A 23,244-nucleotide genomic window follows, 5' to 3' on the forward strand; every position below is an offset into this window, starting at 1 on the left:
GGGAAAAGTGCCGGGTGTGGTGGGGCTGGAGGGGAGTGTGGGGCGGACAAGGGAGTCATGGAGGGAGTGGTCCCTCTGGAAAGCAGATAAGGGTGGGGAGGGAAAAATGTCTTTGGTGGTGGGGTTGGATTGCAGATGGCGGAGGATGATGCGTTGGATCCGGAGGTTGGTGGGGTGGTACGTGAGGACGAGGGGTATTCTTTTTTGGTTGTTATTGCGGGGATGGGGTGTGAGGGATGAGTTGCGGGAAATGCGGAAGACACGGTGGAGGGCGTTCTCGACCAGTGAGTGGGGGGAAGTTACGGTCCTTGAAAAACGAGGACATCTGAGATGTACGGGAGTGGAATGCCTCATCCTGGGAGCAGATGCGGCGGAGGCGAAGGAATTGGGAATGGGGATGGTATTTTTGCAGGAAGGTGGGTGGGAGGAGGTGTATTCTAGGTAGTTGTGGGAGTCGGTGGGCTTGAAATGGATATCGGTTTCTAGGTGGTTGCCCGAGATGGAGACAGAAAGTTCCAGGAAGGAGAGAGAGGTATTAGAGATGGTCCAGGTGAACTTAAGGTTGGGGTGGAAGGTGTTGGTGTAGTGGATGAACTGTTCGAGCTCCTCGTGGGAGCACGAGGCGGCGCTGATACAGTCATCAATGTAACAGAGGAAGAGGTGGGGTTTAGGGCCAGTGTAGGTACGGAAGAGGGATTGTTCCATGTAACCTACAAAGAGGCAGGCATAGCTTGGGCCCATGCGGGTACCCATGGCCACCCCCTTTGTCTGTAGGAAGTGAGAGGAATTGAAAGAGAAGTTGTTGAGGATGAGGACGAGTTCGGCTAAGCGGATGAGGGTGTCAGTGGAGGGGGACTGGTCGGGCCTGTGGGACAGGAAGAAGCGGAGGGCCTTTAGGCCATCTGTATGGGGAATGCAGGTGTATAGGGATTGGACGTCCTTGTAAAGATGAGGTGTTGGGGACCGGAGAATTGGAAGTTCTGGAGGAGGTAGAGGGCATGGGTGGTGTCACAGATGTAGGTAGGGAGTTCCTGGACCAAGGGGGAGAAAATGGAGTCCAGATAGTTGGAGATAAGTTCGGTGGGGCAGGAGCAGGCGGAGACAATGGGTCGACCAGGGCATTCAGGTTTGTGGATTTTGGGAAGGAGATAGAAGCGGGCAGTGCGAGGTTGGGGAACGATGAGGTTGGAGGCCGTGGGTGGGAGGTCACCTGAGGTGATGAGGTTGTGGATGGTTTGGGAGATGATGGTTTGGTGCTCGGGGGTGGGGTCATGATCAAGGGGGCGGTAGGAGGAGGTGTCGGAGAGTTGGTGTCTGGCCTCGGCAATGTAGAGGTCAGTGCGCCATACTACAACAGCGCCTCCCTTGTCCGCGGGTTTTATGGTGAGGTTGGGATTGGAGCGGAGGGCTGCACGTTCTGCGGGGGAGAGGTTGGAGTGGGTGAGAGGGGTGGAGAGGTTGAGGCGATTGATGTCTCGACGGCAGTTGGAGATGAAGAGGTCGAGGGAGGGTAGGAGGCCTTGGGGTGGTGTCCAGGAGGAGGGGGTGTGTTGGTGGTGGGAGAAGGGGTCAGTAGAGGGAGGGTTAGGCTCATGGTTAAAGAAGTAAGCGTGGAGGCGAAGGCGGCGGAAAAACTGCTGTTTGTCCAAACGTGAGTTGTATTCGTTGATGTGTGGGTGGAGGGGGACAAAGGTGAGCCCTTTACTGAGGACTGACCATTTTTCCTCAGTAAGGGGGAGGTCTGGGGGGATGGTGAAGACTCGGCAGGACTGGGTGCTATTGTCCCCTCTGGAGCTGCTGGCTGTGGAGGCTGTGGGCTGAGTGACGTTGGTGTTGGCTGTGGGCGGGGTTGCGTTGGCGTCAGCGGTGGGCGGGGTTGCGTTGGCGTCAGCGGTGGGCGGAGTTGCGTCGGCATCAGCGGTGGGCGGAGTTGCGTCGGAGTCGGCGGTGGGCGGAGTTGTGTCCGTGTCGGTGATGGGCGGAGCGGTGTCAGCAGTGGGCGGAGCAGGATAGGTGGCGGCAGCAGCGGTGATGGTAGGCGCGTCATCAGTGTCTGTGGTGTTGGTCTCGGAAATGGAGGCGGTGGCACCAGCAGCGATGGCATTCACTGTCCCGGAAGTGGGGTACCCGGCGGTGGCAGATGTGACGTCATCTGTGGGTTCTCCGACAGTGGCCTCCACATCAAGTAGATGTTCACCTGCACATCTGCTAATGTGGTATACTGTATCGGCTGTACCCGTTGTGGCCTCGTCTACATCGGGGAAACCAAGCAGAGGCTCGGGACCGCTTTGCAGAACACCTACGCTCAGTTTGCAATAAACAACTGCACCTCCCAGTCGCGAACCATTTCAACTCCCCCTGTCATTCCTCAGACGACATGACCATCCTGGGCCTCCTGCAGTGCCACAACGATGCCACCCGAAGGTTGCAGGAACAGCAACTCATATTCCGCTTGGGAACCCTGCAGCCCAATGGTATCAATGTGGATTTCACAAGCTTCAAAATCTCCCCTCCCCCTACCGCATCCCAAAACCATCCCAGCTCGTCCCCGCCTCCCTAACCTGTTCTTCCTCCCACCTATCCCCTCCTCCCACCTCAAGCCGCACCCCCATCTCCTACCTACTAACCTCATCCTGCCCCCTTGACCTGTCCGTCCTCCCTGGACTGACCTATCCCCTCCCTACCTCCCCACCTACACTCACCTTTACAGGCTCCATCCCCACCTCTTTGACCTGTCTGTTTCCTCTCCACCTATCTTCTCCTCTAGCCATCTTCTATCTGCCTCCCCCTCTCTCCCTATTTATTTCAGAACCCCCTTCCCCTCCCCTATTTCTGAAGAAGGGTCTAGGCCCGAAACGTCAGCCTTTCTGCTCCTATGATGCTGCTTGGCCTGCTGTGTTCATCCAGCTCTACACCTTGTTATCTTAAATAGAGCATTGGCTGACTGGCAGAAGACAGAGAATAGAGATAAAAGGGTTTTTACAGGATTGCAGCTGGTGACTTGGGAAGTTCTGTTTGGTCTGTGTTGGGTCCATATCTATTCATGCCGTACCTTAACAATCTATGTGAAGGAACGGAAGGCACGGTGGCTCAGTGGTTAGTACTGCTGCCTCACAGCGCCAGGGACCCGGGTTCTATTCCACCCTCGGGTGACTGTCTGTGTGGAGTTTGCACATTCTCCCCGTGTCTGCGTGGGTTTCCTCTGGGTGCTCTGGTTTCCTCCCACAGTCCAAAGACGTGCAGGTTAGGTTGATTGGCCTTGCTAAATTGACCGTAGTGTTCACGGATGTGTAGATTAAGCAGGTTATAGGGGGCCGGGTCTGGGTGGGATTCTCTGAGGGTCGGTGTGGGCTTGTTGGGCCGAAGGGCCTGTCTTCACACTGTAGGGATTCTATGATTCTACATTATTACTAAGTTTGCAGATAACACAAAGTGAATTTGGAGAAGTAATGTCGAAAATAAAGAGATGGGAGCTGAATTAAGCATGCATTTTACATCAGCCTTCACCATAGAAGATGCAAGTAACATCCCTGCTTTTACTCAGTTAATGGAAAGGGGGGAGGAGCTCAAGATACATGAGAGTAAATCACTAAGGCTTCTTTGACACCTAAAAGGACAAAAGCAGCCAATGCACAGGAATGCCACCACTTCCAAGTTCCCTGCCAAGTCCCACACTATTCTCACTTGGAAATTTTATGGATACTATTAGTACAGCAAACAAGCAGACACAAAGGTGACAACAGGCTCTGTATCCGGATCCATTGTTGATGGTTCTAATTAGGGAAAAAAAGCAGCTCCTCAGCGATTTTATCAGTCAGCAGTCACAGCATGCACACATGACGTTTGACCATTGTCATCCAAACACTGGGATATGGAGCCCTTCAACAAGGGGAGCATTGGAATGTCGTTTCATACATTAGAGCTGATTCAGATGTATGCTGCACAAGTCATAAGCACACATGCAGTAGGAGATTCTAAGTGTGATAGGAAGAATGAGAATCTTTTCCTCACTGTCCCAAACCCTCACATTATTCATGCAGGCAAAATTGCACATAAGATGATAATATAGACATTTTATTCAAATTGAGATAAATAGGTCTTAGACCTTATTGCAGGTTGTGAAAGCTTGGAACGTCTTTGTAAATTGTGGAACATAGGTGAACATTTACATTACTGACCTTACTTCTGCTTCTCAGCCATTACAACAATTAATTTGTAATGATCAATGACATGGTCAAGATTACGTACAGCAAGAATTTTCAGTTGACATAGTTGATCATTGCCACAAATCTTTGATTACAGATACTTTTACCTGTACAGTGTAAATGACAGTGCATTTTCCCTTGACCAGGCTCTCATATCTCTCTCAAAAAGAACTTGCTCCCTCAAAAAATGTTTTACTCTGCTCACTTCAGGTGTGATGGCAGCCATTTTTAATTTCCAGTGTGCATTTGTGCTTTGGATGAGGGTGGAATACAACATGGGTAATGCTTCACAGAGTGAATTGCAGGTTCAGCCTGTCAAAGTAGTTGACCCGAAACCACCTACCCCTCCCCCCCACCAAAAGTCTTCATGTTCCTCTCTACCTTGCACTCCCTATCAAATTTAAGTCTTCATTACAACACTTTACCCCCAGCCCTTAGCCTACAGCTTAATTATGTTACATAGAGTCTGGAACTCAGAAGTCATTACAAAGCTGTGAACACAGCCCTGCCCATCACGAAAACTAGCCTTTCTTCCATTGACTCTGTCTACACTTTCTGCTGCCTTGGAAAAGCTGCCATCATAATCAAAATTGCCTCCCTTCCTGGTTATACTCTGTTCTACCCTCTTTCAGTAGGCAGAAGATACAAAAGTTTGAAAACATGTACCAACCGATTCAAGAACAGCAGTTATCGGATTAACAAACGGGCCTCTGGTATACTAGAGTTGATCTTTCTCTGCACCTTCTCTGTATCTGTGACATTATGTTCTGCATTCTGTTCTGTTACCCTGATGTACTTATGTAAGGTATGATTTGCCTGGACAGCAAAACAGTATTTTTCACTATCTTGGTACATGTGACAATAATAAATCAAATCAAATGCTGAAGTCAGTGAGTATGCACAAAGAAAGTAATGTGAAGTATACAGAGACTAAGAATCTACAAGGTAATGCAGTGAGTGAGTGCTAACTGCCATGAGAGTCATCCTGTGCAGATACATGAGATGCCTGTGTGCAAAGAAACCTAACAGAAGCATATGAGTCATAGGTGTCCCTGAATTTCAACATGAAGTGTTGAAATGATTTGTGAGTTGGACAGTGAGCAGGTATAATGATCTGGTAAGAGTGGTCGTTTGCTCATGCTGACTTGAATGAATGAAAAGTCAAGGAGGAAAGATTACCTTGAGCATGCAGGGATTTTGTTATGATGAAGCAGTTTAATATTGGCTTAGGTTAGCTGCATCAACCAGGAATCTATTCTAATTCACATGTCAGAATATTGCACTGTCCGATTTCTTGGAAGAAGAGGAGAACTGGATATAACATTGAAAAAACAGTGAGTTGAGGCTTTAATGGCTGCAAATGCGTGGAAATGAAAGTAGTCATGTTTCAATGGCAAGCTTTTGAAGGCAGTATTTAAGGCATGAGTGGGAAAGTTTTTCTTAAAGCTGAAATTCATTTTTGTTCATTCTCCTTATCTTTTCCCCTTTTTTTTGCCATTGCTCATGCCAAGCCAGGAGAGAAAGATTCCCCTCCATTGTTTGTGATCCAGAACCAGGACTGATCACTTTTAACGTAGAAGAGCTTCTACAGGTACACAACTCCTTTCCAGATGTTGGAGAGCCAAGATAATGGCAGAAACAATTTATCACTTTTCTTTATGACCAGATATTGAACTAGTATATTTGTTCACTGTAAAGAAAACTCCTCACCATTTTTGCGGATGGTGCAGCAAGAAATTGAATTGATACTACATAAAGGAATTATCTGACCTGTGTCTGACCTGTAACAAAACCTACAAGTTGTTATTCTGATTTGGTTCCAGTATTGAAGCCAAATGTAATCGATATAGGTCTCTCACAGTTGAACAAAGCTGTTGAAAGGGAGTATGTTCAGAGGAAAAACAGACTGCAAGAGACTCATTATCATGTATTCCTGCGCAAAGTCTGAACAAGAAGACATAAATTTTGAGATGACCTATGCTTCACTGACTCCTAATTATCTGCCAGCAAAACCACATGAAAGTGTAAATTCACAAAGCACAAAAATGGATGCAGAATGTCCTCAAATCCGTGAGTACTGCATCAAAGGATAGCCAAAGCATGTTCTATGTCACCCAATTCAAAGGGAAGATTTCAATCAAATAAGACATCTCAGCGTCATGGATAACTTGCTGATTTATGATAAGACTCAGACTTGACAGTACGGTGATCCCAGACAGAGTTATACCTGGGTCCCTTTGGTATTACTGAACTGAGAACCACGTGGTTTTCCCTCCTGGTCTGTGATATCGTCTTCAGGCTTTGTCCCTTTGTTGCTCCATTCTCCTTTTAAATATGTCTTTATAAACCTTCTCTTCTAAATAAAAATTAGCCTCATCACTTTTGTAAGTCACTGCTTCAAATCCATCCTTTTCTCCTAAGTTCTTGAAAAGATTTTTGCCTCATATCCAAGCCCATCTTTTTGGAATTCCAAGGCTGAATTAATCCAATCAGGGTTTCACCTTCATGTCAAGTTAGGAAAATGTCTCTCATCAAGGTCACAGGTGACATCCTTTGTGATTTTGATAAACTATCCCTCCTTGATCTCTTGACATGTCTGCAGTATTTGATATGGTTGGCAAAACTGTCTTCCTCCAATGCATATCCGTGGTTATCAATGGGGTGGAACTGCTTTCACTTAGTTCTGTTCTTACTTATCTAATCATAGCAAGTGTATCATTTGTAATAATGTCTTCTCTCATGCCTGCACCGTTACCTCTGGTGTACTCTAAGGATATATCCTGGGTACCTCCTATTTCTCATCCACATTCCAGTCCTTGACAACATCCATTCAAAAGCACAGTTAGTTTTTTTTTCAATCTTCAATTATGACAGCCATCTCTACCTTACTGAAACTTTTCTCATTTACTCCACTGCTCAATTATCAGACTACTTATCAGTATCCAGAATTGGATGAGTAGAAACTTCCTCCAATTGAATTTAGGGGAAAGATTTTCAGTTGTTTTCAGCTTCTGCTTCAATCTCCCATTTCTTAACTGCCAACTCTGTTCCTGCTTTTGGCATCTATCTGAGAATAAACTAGACGATTTGCAACTAGATGGTGTATTTGACTAAGAGATAAGTTTTATACATCCTTACCATCACTTAAACTGCTTATTTCCATTGCTGCTCCTGTTTAATGGCTGCTGAAACTTTCATCCATGCCTTTGTTATCTCTGGAGTTGATTATTCCCATGCAACCTGACTGGTTTCCCACACTCTAACCTGGATATTGATATTATCCAAAACTCTTCTATCTGTCTCCTTGCGTGTAGTGAGTCCCAATCTTCTATCGCTCTTGGGCTCCCTCAGCCTGGTTCTTGGTCAGCCAATATTGTTATTTTAAAATTCTCACCTTGTTGTCAAATCCCTTCATAATTTTGTAATCTCCTTTAATCCAGCATTCAGCTAATTCTCACAATTCGAGCATTTGCGATTATAAATACTCTGTCATTGGTAGCCATGCCTTTAATTGCAAAGGCCCTAAATTCTGGAGTTCCCTAGCAACACCTCTCTCCCTTATTTTCCTGCAGTTAAGTAGTAATTATTTTGTAATGATATCCCCTTAAATTTATGTCAACAAAAACCTGATGAAACCACAAACACTCATTTAGTTCAACTTGGAGACATAGGTGGTTGTATTTTTTAAAACATTTAAAGGGCAGGGACGTATATAACATGATAGCTTTATAGTTCCCTAGACCTCATCTTCTGGTTATGTGCATGCTAGTCTACTCTGAAAAATTGTCAGTCACATACCATTGTAAACAGACCTCTCCAACCTAAATGGTACCTATTCAAATGGCCTTGCTGGTATCTGGTTTCTTATGTATGAAACACATGATTCTCCCCTTTCCATAAGGGCAAAAATAGGATATCTCAGAAATGGCAGTCGGATTTCTGGATCTCCGGTTTGATGCCATTTTGATGAGGTGTGGGGTCTCCATGACTTCATGAAAATCTGGACATCTATTGTAAAATTGCATTTTGAAAATTCAAATGTCTGTCTTAGCTGTAAGTTAACTTAAATCTCATCCTTAGCAACTTTACTTACTTCTGTATCGATGATTGTTTCATTAACAATCTTTTGTGTTTTTTTCCCCTCATGCGCTCAGTGATTTTATTGACACAATTGCACGTTCTAGTCGAAATTTCGTTCTCTTGGTTTAAATCCTCTTTTTAGGAGGTCTTATGGCTCAGTAGGTAATACCTTTGTCTCTGAGCCAGAAGCTTCAGGTTCAAGTCCCACTCCACGAATTGTTGGTAATGGAGAGTGCTCATGATGTGGTTCACTGGGTTGATAATCAGTCTGCTAATCCTTCCATCACATCCCCATATTCCTCAAAGAGCTTAACTATGTATGATGATATGAAGTAAACATTGTTTCAATTTAAGATTGTTTTTGAGTCATTTTGTCACCTCATTAAGTTGAATATATTAATAAGTATTGCCTTTTTAACGAATCAGAAAATAAAACAAGTTCACAACATTTCTTTGATTGTGACAGTGGAAGTTGCTTATCTTCTAGGTTGATTTGTGCAGTAAAAAGCTGGATCGAGCAGAACAACTCATAGGTGGACTTGGTGGTGAGAAGACTCGCTGGAATGAGACTGCCATAAATTTAGGCATTCAATATACTAACCTAACAGGTGATATCCTGATCTCTTCTGGAATAGTGGCATATCTTGGGGCCTTCACATCAACCTACAGACAGGTAAACTAAAAATAAAGTCAAGAAAATGGAATAGATGAATGTTTTTCACCAGGCTTTCTATGTACTTTCTAAAATCTTTTCTTCTAATATAACACAACAAAATAAACATAGATAATGGGTTCATCCCTTCATAAGAGATTTCAACTTTTTCTGATGAGCAATGTTACATTTATTCAACCCCTAAATGGGTTGCCTGATTTCAAGAATCATTATTTGAAATAAAAATGGAAAAAGGTTGGAGAGCGGATACCTCCAAAGTAAACAGTTTGGCTCTTTCCTTTCTTTATAACCTGCTGTTTCTCTCAAGGTGGAAGATCTCTGATTGGCCCTCTGACTTTGAGACGCTACCCACATCCCTTATTAGATCGAGAACTTGTTTCCTTGCCAATTATATGGTGCTCCAGTAAAAAGTCAAATGAGTAACTGTTTCCAGCACCACCTACCCCATGAGCATGTTTGGGAACCGGAAACAGTCTCAACAGTCAAGCCATTAGATCTTAAGTCTGGCACCATACACGCAAGTAATCTACAAATCTTCAAGTCATGGCTGCAGAGAACAGTGTCTTTCCTATTGATTATATAGTTTCCTATAATTACCATGTTCTTTTTCACTCCCCTTCTTGAATGCCTACTGCATTATGACTATGATACAGTCACCCAACCACCCTGCAGTCCTTATTCTCCTGCAAATATCAGATACCTGACTCACAGTTACACCCTCCTATTTTTGATTGTTGACCAAATCTAAAAGCCTGCTTAATCTAAGGGTATGACTGCTTTTGGGAGCAGAGTATGTGGAGAACACTTACATATAGATATGATCTCCCAAGATTGCAATGATATCTACAGCATCTCCCATATATTATATTCATGGCACACCACATGCCTTGTCATGTCAATCCAACCAGAATTATTGATATGATTAGTGAGTCACCAATTTATTAAGTCTAACTTCGAGATGAAGGTCAACATTCACCAACTAGTGGAGGTAATAAACCCTTGCCTCCCACCCCCTGAATCAGCTAATATTAATCGTGAAATTGTGTTCCAATCGTATAATTGTTTCAATTTTCTTCCAATTAAAGTAAAGATTTAGGAACATTGACAGTTTAAATCATCTAGAGTTCCTTGCAGCAAAGCAATAATTTTTATTATCCAATGTTCTTTATTTATTGCACCCACAGCATGCTTCGTGCTTGCCATTTTCCTGTAGATGATCTTTAGTTTTAATCATGATTTCTCTCATATTGTAGCACCAAACAAAAAAATGGGTGGAGCAGTGCAAGGAGATGCGCATCCCATGCTCTGATGATTTCTCTCTGACAGTTACTTTGGGCGATCCTGTAAAAATTCGATCTTGGAATATTGCTGGATTACCTACAGACAGTTTTTCCATAGACAATGGTATCATCATTTCGTAAGTATCAAGCAGATTATTCATGGCAAATATATAAAACAAATGGAGTCTTGTGATTCTTCATTTTGATGAATGGTTGTTTCTTGAATTTAGAAATAGCATTACCCCAAGCAAAATCAAGAAATATGAGGATTACAGTTTAACTTTGCAGAGTTAAACTTCTGCTTTAAACAAATTAGCCTGGTGTTCCCAACACATCTGTACACCAAGCCACTGTTTCTGGTATTTTAGAGGTTCAGCTTGCTTCCGTGCTACTGCTGGGGCTCTGTTCACACTGTGTGGTGAGCTCACAAGCCTGTTTCTGGGTTCAAACGTGACCCATGCACTTGTGCCCGTGTCCCATGGAGGGCTTCCATCCTCCTTGAGGACAGCAAGAGATGGCCAATAACTGCTTCAGCTACACTCCACGAATGAATTAAAAAAAAGTGGGGTGCTGCCCCTACTTATGATCAAACCTCATTTTGTATTTTTGGTTGAGGGCCCAGTCACCCAATACTGTCATTGGTCTTGCTTAATTGACAGCTCTGGCCCTGATTTCTGATAAGAGCCTGAAACTTTAAAAGATCTAGAAAATTGGCATTTTTACATTTAACATTTAGATCTTGGGATAATTACACATAGTACTTCAATGTATGCAACCTGTAGTAGGAAGTGATTTTTTAAAAAATTATAGTAGAAAGTTTTCAATTGTTAAACTTTTTTTAAACACAGTACTGTCACTGAAGTTATTTGCTTCTTTATTTAAACTGTTCTTATTTGTTCATGACATGTGGCAATCAATGACCAGATCATCATTTATTGCTCACTCCTAATTGGCCTTGGGGAGATGGTGGTGAGCTGTCTTCTTGAACTCCTGCTGTCCTCAGTGTAAATTCCCCCTGTGTGTCTTTGGAAGGGAGTTCCAGGAGTTCGACCTAGTAACAGTGAAGGAACATTAATAAAGTTCTGTGTCAGGATGGCATGTGGCTTGGAAAGCAGCATGCAGATGGTGTTCCCATGCATTGTTTGCCATGTCTGTCTAGGTGACAGAGGTTGCGGATTTGGAAGCTACAGTCAAAGGAGCCTGTGTGTGTTGCTCAAGCATCTTGCAGATTGTGTAAACTACTGCCACTGTCTGTCAGTGGTGAAGGGAGCAAATGCTGACAAAGTGGACGTGGTGCCAATCAAGTGTGCTGCTTTATCCTGGATGGTGCAAAGCTTCTTGAGTATTGTTGGAGCTGCTCCGGGTACTTGGAGAGTATTTCATCAGGCTCCTGACTTTTGCCTTCATGACAGGCACTGAGAATCAGGATTTGAATTACTCACTTCAGAATTCCTAACTCTGACCTGTTCTTGTAGCCTGATATCAATGATATTTGTGAAGTTCAGTTTATGGTCAATGGTATCCCCCCAGAATGTTGACAGTGGAAGATTGATTGATAGATTGATGGTAATTCTGTTGAAGTTGAAGGAAGATGGTTAGATTCTGTCCTGTTTGATATGGAAAAAGTCTTGTAACTTTAGAATGGCATAACTCTGTCTTATCATTTATCAGCCCAAGTCTGAACATTTTCCATGAATGGGCATGGAGTTTAAGGGGCAATGACGTTTGTTTGGAGGTATACCTTGGCATAAGTAGTAATAGGGTTCTTTTGAGGGGGACGTACCTTGGTGTATGAGTATTGAGGAAATATAGATGGAGTGTGTAGGCTGAATGGGTGAGGGTAAGAGGTTATTTCTATTGTTATTTCAGGTAGGACTTCAGCATCTGGCAGCCCCTGTCTGTTTCCAAATTTTTTCCGAGATCAGCTGGCCTGACTACAGCCTGCACTTGCAACCCAGAATGAAAATCCCATTGTTTTAAGATGATAAGATAAAGGTGCAGTATTAGGCCATTGGACCCATCAGGTCTGCTTCATTGTTTGATCATGACTATTATGTTTCTCAACCCCATTCTCCTGCTTTCTCCCCATAACCCTTGATCCCCTTACAAATCAAGAACCAATCTATCTTTGTCTTAAATATATTCAATGACTTGGCCTCCGCATCATCTGTGGCAATGAGTTCCATAGATTCACCACCCTCTGGCTGAAAAAATAAGTCTCAGTTCTAACGGGTTGACCTTTCTGTGTGGCTTTGCCCTTGGGTCCTAATATTTCCTAATGGAAACACCTCCACATGCATTAAACCAGGCCTCTCGATATCCTATAAGTTTCAATCAGATCCCCCCTCATCCTTCTAAACTCCATTGAGTATATACCCAGAGTCTTCAACTGCTCCTCATATGACAAGCTCTTTATCCCAGGGGATCATTTTTCTTCCAACAGAACCCGTGTTAACCTTAGGGGAATCCTGAACTTGTACTCCTAAGTCCCTTTGTGCTTCAGATTTCAAAAGCCTTTTCCCATTTAGAAAACAGTCTATGCCTCTATTCTTCACTACCAAAGTGTATAATCTAACACTTTCCCACGTTGTGTCCCATCTGCCACTTTTTTGCCCACTCTTCTAGCCTGTCCAAGTCCTTCTGCAGCTTTCCTACCTCCTCAACGCTACCACTGTCCCTGTACCTATCTTTGTGTCATCTGGAAACTTAACAACAATGCCCTTAGGTCCTTCATCTGGATTGTTAATGTATAACATGAATAATTGTGGTCCCAACAGGACCCCTGCAGAATTCCACTAGTCATTGGTTACCATTGTGGAAAAGAGCCCTTTAACCCCACTCTCTGCCAGTCAGCCAATCCTCTATCCAAGCCAGTACATTGCCCCTAATACCATGGTTTCTTATTTTATTTAGCAGCTTCATGGAAATAGATCATATCCACTGGCTCTTATTTGTATAACTTAGTTTTTACCTCCTCAATGAATTTGAACAGATTCTAATAGGCATGACCTTCCCTTGATGAAACTGTGCTGACTCAGCTCTAATCTACTGTGGTCTTACAAGTAACTCATGATCTCATCCTTAATAAAGTTCTCTGAAATCTTACCAACGTCCGAGGTCAGGCTAAGCGGCCTGTAGTTTCCTTTCTTCAGCTTCTCTCCCTTCTTCAACAAGGGTGTAACATCAGTCATTTTTTAGTACTCAGGGACCCTCCCTGCCTCCAGTGATTTCTAAATCATCACTACCAATGACTTCAGTTTCCTCAGCTATCTCCTTCAAAGCTCTGGGTTGTAGTTCCTTAGGCCTGGGAGATTTATCCACCTTCAGACCTTTCAGCTTCTCCAGCAACTTCTTCTTAGTGATGGCCATGACAATCAACTCTTCCTCCGAAGTTCTGTCATGCTGCTGTTATCTTCTATTGTGAAAACTGACCTAAAGTACCTGTTCAGTTTCTTTGCCATTTCTTTGTTCCCTGTTACTAATTCTCCAGCCTCATTTCAGGTGATCCCAGGTCCACTCTTATCTTGAGAATATCTTTAGAAAGCTTCTTGGATGGCATGATGGCTCAGTGGTTCGCATTGTTGCTTCACAGTGCCAGGGACCTGGGTTTGATTCCCAACTCTGGCAACTGTCTGTTTGGAGTTTCCACATTCCCCCATGTCTGTGTGGGTTTGTTTCAGTTTCCTCCCACATTCCAAAGATGTGCAGGTTAGGTGGATTAGCTATGTAACTGCGTTACAGGGATAGAGAAGGGTTTAGGTATGGATGGGATGCTCTTCGGAGGGTCATTGTGGACTCGATAGGCCAAATGGCCTGCTTCCACACTGTAGGGATTCTATGATTCTTAAAATCTTGTTTTGTATCACTAGCTAGCTTGCTGTCATATTACATCCTTTTCCCCTCTTGTTGCTTTTTTAATTGTCCTCTGCTGGATTTTAAAGGCTTTCCAATTTTCTGGTTTCCCTCTAACCTTCACCACATTGTATGCTTTTTCTTTTGGTTTCATGCTATCCCTGACTTCCTTTGTCAGCCGTGGTTGCTTCAACCTCCCCTTAGTATGTTTCTTCTTCCTTATGGTGAATTTCTGCTATGCCTCCTGAACCACCCTGGGAAACTCCTGGCATTGCTGCTCCACTGTGTTCACTGTTAGGCTCCCCTTCCAATCACTTTAACCAGTTTCTCCCTCATGTCTTTGTAATTACCTTTACTCAATTGTAATACCATTTCATATGATTCCAGCTTCTTCCTTTCAAACTGAAGGGTGATTTTTCTCATGTCATGGTCACTGTCCCCTAGGCGTTCCTTCACCTTAAGCTCCCTAATCAAGTCCGCCTCATTACATGTCACCAAACCAGAATTGTCTGCTCCCGAGTGGGTTCTACCAGAAGCTGCTCCAAAAAAATCTTGTGGACATTCCACAAATTCTTTATTTTGATCCGTTATCAACCTGATTTTCCCAGTCCCCTGCACATTGAATCTCCAATGATTATTGTAATAGTGCCTTTCTTACATGCTTTTTCTATCTCCTGATTTATTTTCTGTCCTACATTCTGATTACTCTTAGGAGGCCTGTACAGGACTCCCTTCAGGGTATTTTTCTTCTTTGCAGTTCTGCAACTCTACCCGCACAGATTCTGCACTTCCTGACTCTGTCTGTTCTTGATATCAATTTAATTTAATTCCTTATTAACAAGGCAACCCTGCCCCTCTGCCTATCTGCCTGGTGTTTCAATAGGACATTTATCATTGGATATTTAGTTCCCAGCTGTGCCCCATTTACAACAACATCATTGTGATACCCTGCCAATTTCCATCTGTGCTCCAAGCTCATTTACCTTGTTTCGTATACCGCAAGTGTTTAAATACAACACCCTCAGTCCTGCATTGACTGTACCCCTTTTCATAGTTGTCCCCTTATCTGCTGTGCCTGAAGTTAGATTCCTCACCTCTGTTGAGCCATCCTCCATTGCTTTACAGCTTCCATAATTTCCAAGGAACTGACATCTCACCCATATCCCAACCTGTCACTATTTAGTATAAAGCCTTATCCACAGCCCTTGTTATATAATTCACCAGGACTCTGGTCCCAGCATTACACAGATAGGTCCCATCCCATGGGAATAGCTCCCTCCTTCCCCAGTCCTGGTGCTAATGTTCCATGAATTCAAACCTGTTTCTCCCATACCAATGTTTGAGCCACACATTTACCTTGTTAATCTTTTGACCCTTTGCCAATTTACTTGTGGGTCAGTAGTAATCCAGGGATTATTACCGTTTTGTTCTCCTTTTCAATTTAGTCCCTAGTTGCTGATATTTCTTCAGCAGAACCTCTTTCCTCTTCCAACCTATATTGTTGTTACTCACATGGATCGTGACAACTGGATCTTCCCCCTCCCACTCCAAGTTCTGCTGCACCCAGATGTGATATACTGAATCTGGGCACCAGGCAGTCAACACAGCTTTTGGGACTCTCGATCCTGGCCATAGAGAACAGTGCCTATTCCCCTGGCTATACTATCCTCAATTACAACTGCATTTCTTTCTTCCCTTCACCCCTGTTTGAATGGGCTTCCAGTACCATGGTGCTATGGCTAGTTTGCTCATCCTCCCTACAGGTCCCTGCTCTCATCCACACAGGGAACAAGAATCTCAAACTTGTTAGACAAGCTCAAAGGCTGAGGCTCTTTAAGCACTACCTCTGGATCCTTTGACCTACCTCGCTGTTAGTCATGCCCTCCTGTTCCTGACCGAATTTGAGGTAGTTAATCTAAGAGGTGTGACTGCCTCCTGAAACACAGCATTCAGGTAAGCACTCCCCCTTCCTTGATGTGTCACAGTGCTCAAAGCTCAGACTCTAGCTCGTCAATTTTGAGCCTCAAAGAACAAACATTCTGGATGAGATCTATCATTCTGGCGTTTCCATGAGGCTGGCAGACTAAATCAGGGATTTTCTCAATTCCATGTATATGACTTGAGCATGAAAATCCAGGCCAGGTTTGTGAATTGACATCATCCTGAAGGAGTTGAAAGGGATTTTGATGATGTAGTAGTTCGCACAGTCACAGTTTGGGGGCAGGGGGTGGTGGTGGTGGTGGTGCTGATGGCATATTTAAAGAGCTGGGGGGGCACCACTTAAGGAATCTCAATCGTTAACAATATCAGCTAACAGACAGTTAGGTGATGAGCAGTTTGGTGGGAAGAAGCTCAATGGAGCAGGAATTAGATAAGTTAGCGCAGGGAAAATCCTTTGGGAGTTAATTTTGGCTTGTTGGAAAAGGGAAGGAAGTAGCAGAGACGGGTGAATAACTGAACTTCATGACAAACAGATCCATGGACTGCTCAAACTTATTAGGGATGTGAATTGAGGAATAATGTGCTTACAGAAAACAGCATGTAGTTTGCCTGTGCTATATGAAGTATACTTTCATTCGAATAATGATCACTATTTAATCGTGACTGTGTAATCTGCCTTTAGTTATCTAAATCCTGGCACTTATATTATTTTTTACATTTTGTTATGCTGTCTTATATCCAGTTTTGGCTTGCTAATTATACTACTTAAAGTAAAATGGCTTTTTATTTTACCTCACAAAGCACAATAAAGATTGGATTCTTCCCTACTTTAAAGTATGCTAAGTACTCAAAATTAATATATTGTGACACTATGGGACTTTTTTTTTCAGCTCTATTTATATTGCTTCAATTTACATTTGAATGTAAAAATTAGAACTTTAATGTTATATAAAACTTTTGACATCTTGCAGGAATGCTCGAAGATGGCCACTAATGATAGATCCTCAAGGTCAGGCAAATAAATGGGTAAAAAATATGGAAAAGGCTAACAGTCTTCATGTAATTAAGCTCAGCGACTCGGATTTTGTCAGAACTTTAGAAAACTGCATTCAATTTGGCACTCCAGGTAAGTCACAGATATGCAGTTTGTAAGCGCTGCCTAAAGAAGATGCACTTTACTGTAAAGAAAACTAACCTTTAAACCAAAAATTTGCATTGAGTAGGAAAGTAACTGGATCCTAGTCTTTCATTATTTATATAAAATAATGCAAACAAAATTAATGCATATATTTGACAAGTACTATGGTGAGAAATAGGGAAGTTAATATATTAGAATATATATTGTTATTTTGAAGAAAATAATTCTCATTTTCAGTTTGCACAAATAATAGATAAAATTAAGAGGATCAACAATTTAAAGGAAGTGCTGCTCCATGTTTCAGAACTTAGGCACCACTTCAGCAGTGATACATCTGGCAGGAGCAAGGCCAAAAAAGTGTGGGCAGTAAGTGCCAGAATTTCCATCTTACACTATCTATCAAGCAAAGGATCCAGATAAGTTATACCTAAATACATCAGACCTATTGGCTTGAATTTTCTGATGGCCAGATAATTGTTTCTGAAGCATAGATGGGAGTTGTGCTTGGGGGAAATGTAGAAACTCCAGTGTGCCAGAGTATGAATGAATTACCCTGAAATTGAAGATTCCACTGGGCAATTCTCTTATGTTTGGAATTCTCTAAAAATATTGACTTAATTCAGAGGGTTACACTACTGTTAACTAAATAGTTCCTCAAGAAAAAGTTGACCATTTAAAAATCAAGTCTAACTCCTGAGTAACTATTAAGCGGACACCTCAACTTTTGCATATTTTCCCCCACCCAAACAACTCCTCTCCCCAGCACCTTAACCTTACACATACGTCATGTAGTTACACCTTCTTAGAAGCTGTCAAAGTGACTGTGATGCTGGACCTATAAAGTATAGAATAAGGCAGCGGGGTTCTTTTTTGCCTTCCTTTGATTCTCTGCATTTTGATGTATCCGTCAGAACGAAAGTATTGTTTTGCATTTCTGAAGAAGCTTTGAGCAAATCTTATGTCACAAACATGGAGCTCTTTTTTGTTATTTAAAGAGAATGAGTGGATGGGGTAATCTCCATCCGATTGCATGGAAAATCCAGGCCATTGATTTTAACACATTGTGCTAGCACCAATTTATATTAAAGATGGGCAAATTACCTTTTCAGAAGGACACTCTTCCAGTATCTTCCCATATTGTTAATATTTTGGTAATACAGATAACATTTCCTCTTCAGTACCTAGGTGTAAGAGCTTTCATGGGGCGTAGCCAGTACTTGAAATTGTGATGATTGAATCTGTCCATTAGTCACTCTATCTCATGCTGAAGAGATAAACCAGTCTCTTTTTCTTGAGCTGATGCAAGCTCTTCATTTGTACAAATGCCAAACTAGAAATGCATTTTTCTGTTCAATATTTAAAAATCCTGTAGTTCTTTGACAGTCAATTATTTTTGCATTTTTCAAACAATACTGCAGAATTTTAAAATTTAATGCATGTATAAGATAAATTCCTACAGTAGTTAAATTTCTGTGAGACTACAGTTGAACTTCAGCATAAACCTTTTAGGATGAAAAGGTTTAGTTATGGTGTCCACTCAGACAATACATGTGTAGATCAGTATATACCTTTATGCAACAGACAAATGTGAAGATTTATTTGTGCGCCACTGTAAGTATTACCTCTAATAGACGATCATAAATTAGTTAAATAATTGAGCAACATACTAATCAAATTCATATTCACTGTGCTTTTGATCATGTGAATATGAAAGAGTAATGTTTACTATCTAGCCCATGAGGCTCAACTTTAATGTACTAACTGGATAAAACTTATGATTTAAAAGTCACTAAGGAGCCAAAAGGGAATAGTTGTTCCTGTGCCTTGCATGGTTGGTGTTGAGATTTATTAGTAGCTAAAGTTGGATCATTGGTATTTAAATGTTCAGATTTTGGAAATTTTAAATAACAGTAAATCATGAGCTCTGACGTACACGTATATAGGAGGATTTGGTAATGTTAGATAAAAATGAAGATAAAAGTGACAATTGCAAGATTAGTTCAAGTAAATGAAAAGTGAAATTGGTCAAATTATCAGTGCAGGAGTGATCTCTGAATGCTACTGAACAATTCAATAGCACCAGCAGCCTGGTAATTTTAGGTGGTAATATGACCAAAATGTCGAGCCACCTAGCAAATGAGATGACATATATATATGTCAAAAAGTGATTTTAAAATGTTGTGTAGCCTTTTGAAACCCCGTTAAGAGCTCCATCTTAAGTTTGTTCCTTTTGGCTTGAAAAGGCTGTGCTATGCTGTTGGAGTTGACTGAGCTACAAATTCTAATTTTATATATACCTTGGGATGTTACACTAATGAAAGCAAATAATAGGGCCAAGAACTTCTGAATGGTTTAAAATCATAAAAGAGATTGATGTAGAACTGGGAAGCATTGATTCTAATTATGAAAATCTGAAATATGAAAACAGATGAAATCATTTTGGTTAAAGGCTAGTTATCTTGTGGAATAGAATGGAAATGCAGCTGTTGAACAGGGAACTTAAGAGGTTTCAAAAATGAAATTGGTAACCTGCTGGTGTTTAGTGTAGGAAGTCTAATCGTTTCTGGATTCTTGGTATAAGAAAATTGGATTGGAAGACCAGATGGATCAATAGCTTTGCCTGCCTATGAAATATGTTATCATGAGGTTGAAGGTGATAGAATTCCTCAAAAAAATGACAATTTAATTGTTTCTTTGTAAAATTATTCCTGCCTTTTACAAGGCAAATGGTCTCAATCAAGACCCAGATTATTAGTAGAGATTGGTACATCTAATAAGGTGAGGCATATAGCTCTCTACTTCAACAAATATGTCCTGTCCTATTTATATTTATAGGACACATTGCCCTAGCTCACAGGTCTGAACCAGGTAAGGTTGACAGAAGGATGAACACTACCCATCAGAGGGCCACGTGCAGCAGTTTACAGCAGCCAGTGACACCTAGCATCAGATATGCCCCTACAGTGATTTTGCCAGGGAGATTAGAATCTGCTGTGTCATGTTGCTAATTATTTGTAATTGCTTCCATAATAATGCAAATGCATAGCTGCTTGTTTGGCTATGTTTAGAGTTCTTCTGTATGGCTCACTAATTTTAATTCATAAATTTCTAACAGGGATTATACAGCAAATTGATTTTCTTTCTGCATGTTACCTGAAAGAAATAATTAAGTTTTTAACTAGTCCTTCTGTATCCAGATGTGGATATGGGAGCTAAAATGAACTTGTTATAATAAAAGTATAATCATCTTAGAAAGTGTATCTGTTATGAATCACTGTAGAGCTAAATTCAGATCAAATTCAGATGTTAATTAATTAATTTTTCAGTTTTGCTGGAAAATGTTGGTGAGGAGCTAGATCCCATCCTGGAACCTTTGCTGCTTAAGCAAACATTCAAGCAAGGTGGCAGCACGTGCATTCGACTGGGAGATTCCACAATTGAATATGCCCCAGATTTCCGCTTTTACATCACAACGAAGCTGAGAAATCCCCATTACCTGCCAGAAACATCAGTCAAGGTCTGAAATTTGTATACTACGTAAGCTTTTGACTGTTTCATTACGGGTCATTGTTAAATTTCCAAGCAATTTTAACGCTCAATTTCACGGTTTTATTGAATATCACACACAACAATTACAATTACACATTTTAATACATACACAATGTTATGATCATCACTGAGACCTTTACCCTTTATAGAAAAATTTGAAATTCCAATCCCTCTGATTTTTGAATACCAGCAAGTATAAATTGTAGACCCAGAAGGAATTTTTTTTCTCTCAATACCTTTTACCTTTTGGATTCAGTATTTCCTGTTGTTCTTAACATTAGACTTCACGGTGTCTCCTAACCCTTACCCTATCACAGATTGTTGACTTTCTAACTCAGTTTTTGGATAGTCATGTTCGGATTTTACTTTCTGATCTCTATTCATTTTCACAGCTGTGAATTCTTTAACGTCTAAGTTGAAAGAGCACATTTCTGTCAAACAAACATCCAAGCTGTATTTTCCACATTTAAACAGAGGATAATGATTTAACTCTGCTGCTGTAAGAAGTTAATTAGAGCCATACAGCACAGAAACAGCCCCTTCAGCTCAACTCGTCCATACTGACCATGTTTCCTAAACTGAACTAGTCCCATTTGCCTGTGTTTGGCCCCTATTTCACTAAATCTTTCCTATTCATGTACCTGTCCAAATGTCTTTTAAAGGTTACTCGTGTTTAGTTAAGATGATTAGTTCAAAAATCTTGGCAACCTTTTTAGCGAGTTCATAGTTTCGAAATAACAGCATTTGCCAGTTTTGAATGATTTTAGTTTATTGCTCTGTATATTTTTGTTTGGCCATCTGCTTGGTATTTTCTGCTGTTCTATTCTAATCTAACACCTATGAATTTGCAATTGCAGGCTAGCTTAAAGCATCTAGTTTGTTTTTATTTAGCTTTAGCTCTTTTTATATTGAACCTGAAGTATTATTGTTTATTTCATATTACAAACTTGATCTTTTCACTCTCTTGACACACCTACAATCAAAAGAGCAGGATTTTCTGCAGCAGGATTAGAAGTAGTCCCTGATTCTTTGAGTCCATGGTCAATTCCAGCAGGCTTTCCACCCATCCCCAGAAATGACAACACTTTTTACTGGAAGATGTTTCCTGGCATGGAATCAATGTTATCAATTGGCAATACAATTGCAATAACAAAGACTTATTGACTAACGCGTAGTTTAAATTCATTTTGCAGAAAGTGACAGGCACAAAACTTCTACCAATGCCTTATATCAATTCTGTTATTCAGTGAATTCTCTGGAGAGAAATTCATGCCTCTGGCATCAAGCTTTAAGCAGACCCTGTAACGCGAAGGATAATACAGGTGGACCCTGATTTTTAAACATTCAACTTATGAATGCTTATACTTTTGAACCATTCATGGTTATAATTTTAAATACCTGACATGTGAACATTTCCTGTACTTGCGAATGGCTACTTTGCACTGTGTTCTGACTTGGGTACAAATTGACTTGCAAACAGATTCCAGAGCAGAATCTGTTTGCAACCTGGGAATTGCCTGTACTTTTTGGTTCTTTCTCAGACAGTAATGTAATTATCTATCCTCAGATATAGATCCCTTATAATATTTTTCACCTATGATAAATACATTAGATAGAATTGGTTGGTTACCAATTCCTCCTCCTGGTACACATTTCCTGGAGAAACACAAATCGTACTCTCACAGGAGCTACTGTTTTTTGGTCTTAACTTTCAGTACTTGACCTTTAAACATCCTATCTTATGGCAATTAGAAACAAATTGTTTTCCTTGAATGAATCCAAGCTTCTGTACATCTTTTTTACTATTTTGAAAATTATATATGTTTTCATGACTATTAGCCACCTCATTGTAATTAGTTCAGAGATAGTAGGAACTGCAGATGCTGGAGAATCTGAGATAACAAGGTGTAGAGCTGGATGAACACAGCAGGCCAAACAGCATCAGAGGAGCAGGATGACTGACGTTTCGGGCCTAGACCCTTCTTTCCGACCCCACCACCAAAGACATTTTTCACTCCCCACCCTTATCTGCTTTCCGGAGGGACCACTCTCTCCGTGACTCCCTTGTCCGCTCCACACTCCCCTCCAGCCCCACCTCACCCGGCACTTTTCCCTGCAACCGCAGGAAGTGCTACACCTGCCCCTACACCTCCCCCCTCACCCCCATTCCAGGCCCCAAGAAGACTTTCCACATCAAGCAGATGTTCACCTGCACATCTGCTAATGTGGTATACTGCATCAACTGTTCCCATTGTGGCCTCCTCTACATCGGTGAAACCAAGCAGAGGCTGGGGGACCGCTTTGGAGAACACCTACGCTTGATTCGCACTAAGCAACTGCACCTCCCAGTCGCGAACCATTTCAACTCCCTGTCCCATTCTGCCGACGACATGTCCATCCTGGGCTTCCTGCAGTGCCACAACGATGCTACCCGAAGGTTGCAGGAACAGCAACTCAATATTCCGCTTGGGAACCCTGCAGCCCAATGGTATCAATGTGGACTTCACAAGCTTCAAAATCCCCCCC

The 23,244-nt window shown here is 41.8% G+C and overlaps 1 protein-coding gene across 1 annotated transcript in view; it reads left to right on the forward strand.

Annotated features, from left to right (window-relative positions):
- dnah7 (dynein, axonemal, heavy chain 7) overlaps positions 1-23,244 on the forward strand; it is a 311,419-nt gene that overhangs the window by 185,450 nt on the left and 102,725 nt on the right. Inside the window, exons 45-48 of the mRNA XM_048599124.1 lie at positions 8,773-8,958; positions 10,212-10,375; positions 17,003-17,157; positions 20,496-20,686. Of these exons, the coding sequence (XP_048455081.1) occupies positions 8,773-8,958; positions 10,212-10,375; positions 17,003-17,157; positions 20,496-20,686 (696 nt within the window). The remainder of the gene's footprint in view (positions 1-8,772; positions 8,959-10,211; positions 10,376-17,002; positions 17,158-20,495; positions 20,687-23,244) is intronic.

The sequence above is a fragment of the Rhincodon typus genome, chromosome 7 (assembly GCF_021869965.1).
Source record: "Rhincodon typus isolate 14 chromosome 7, sRhiTyp1.1, whole genome shotgun sequence".
In the NCBI taxonomy this organism is placed as follows: Eukaryota; Metazoa; Chordata; class Chondrichthyes; order Orectolobiformes; family Rhincodontidae; genus Rhincodon; species Rhincodon typus.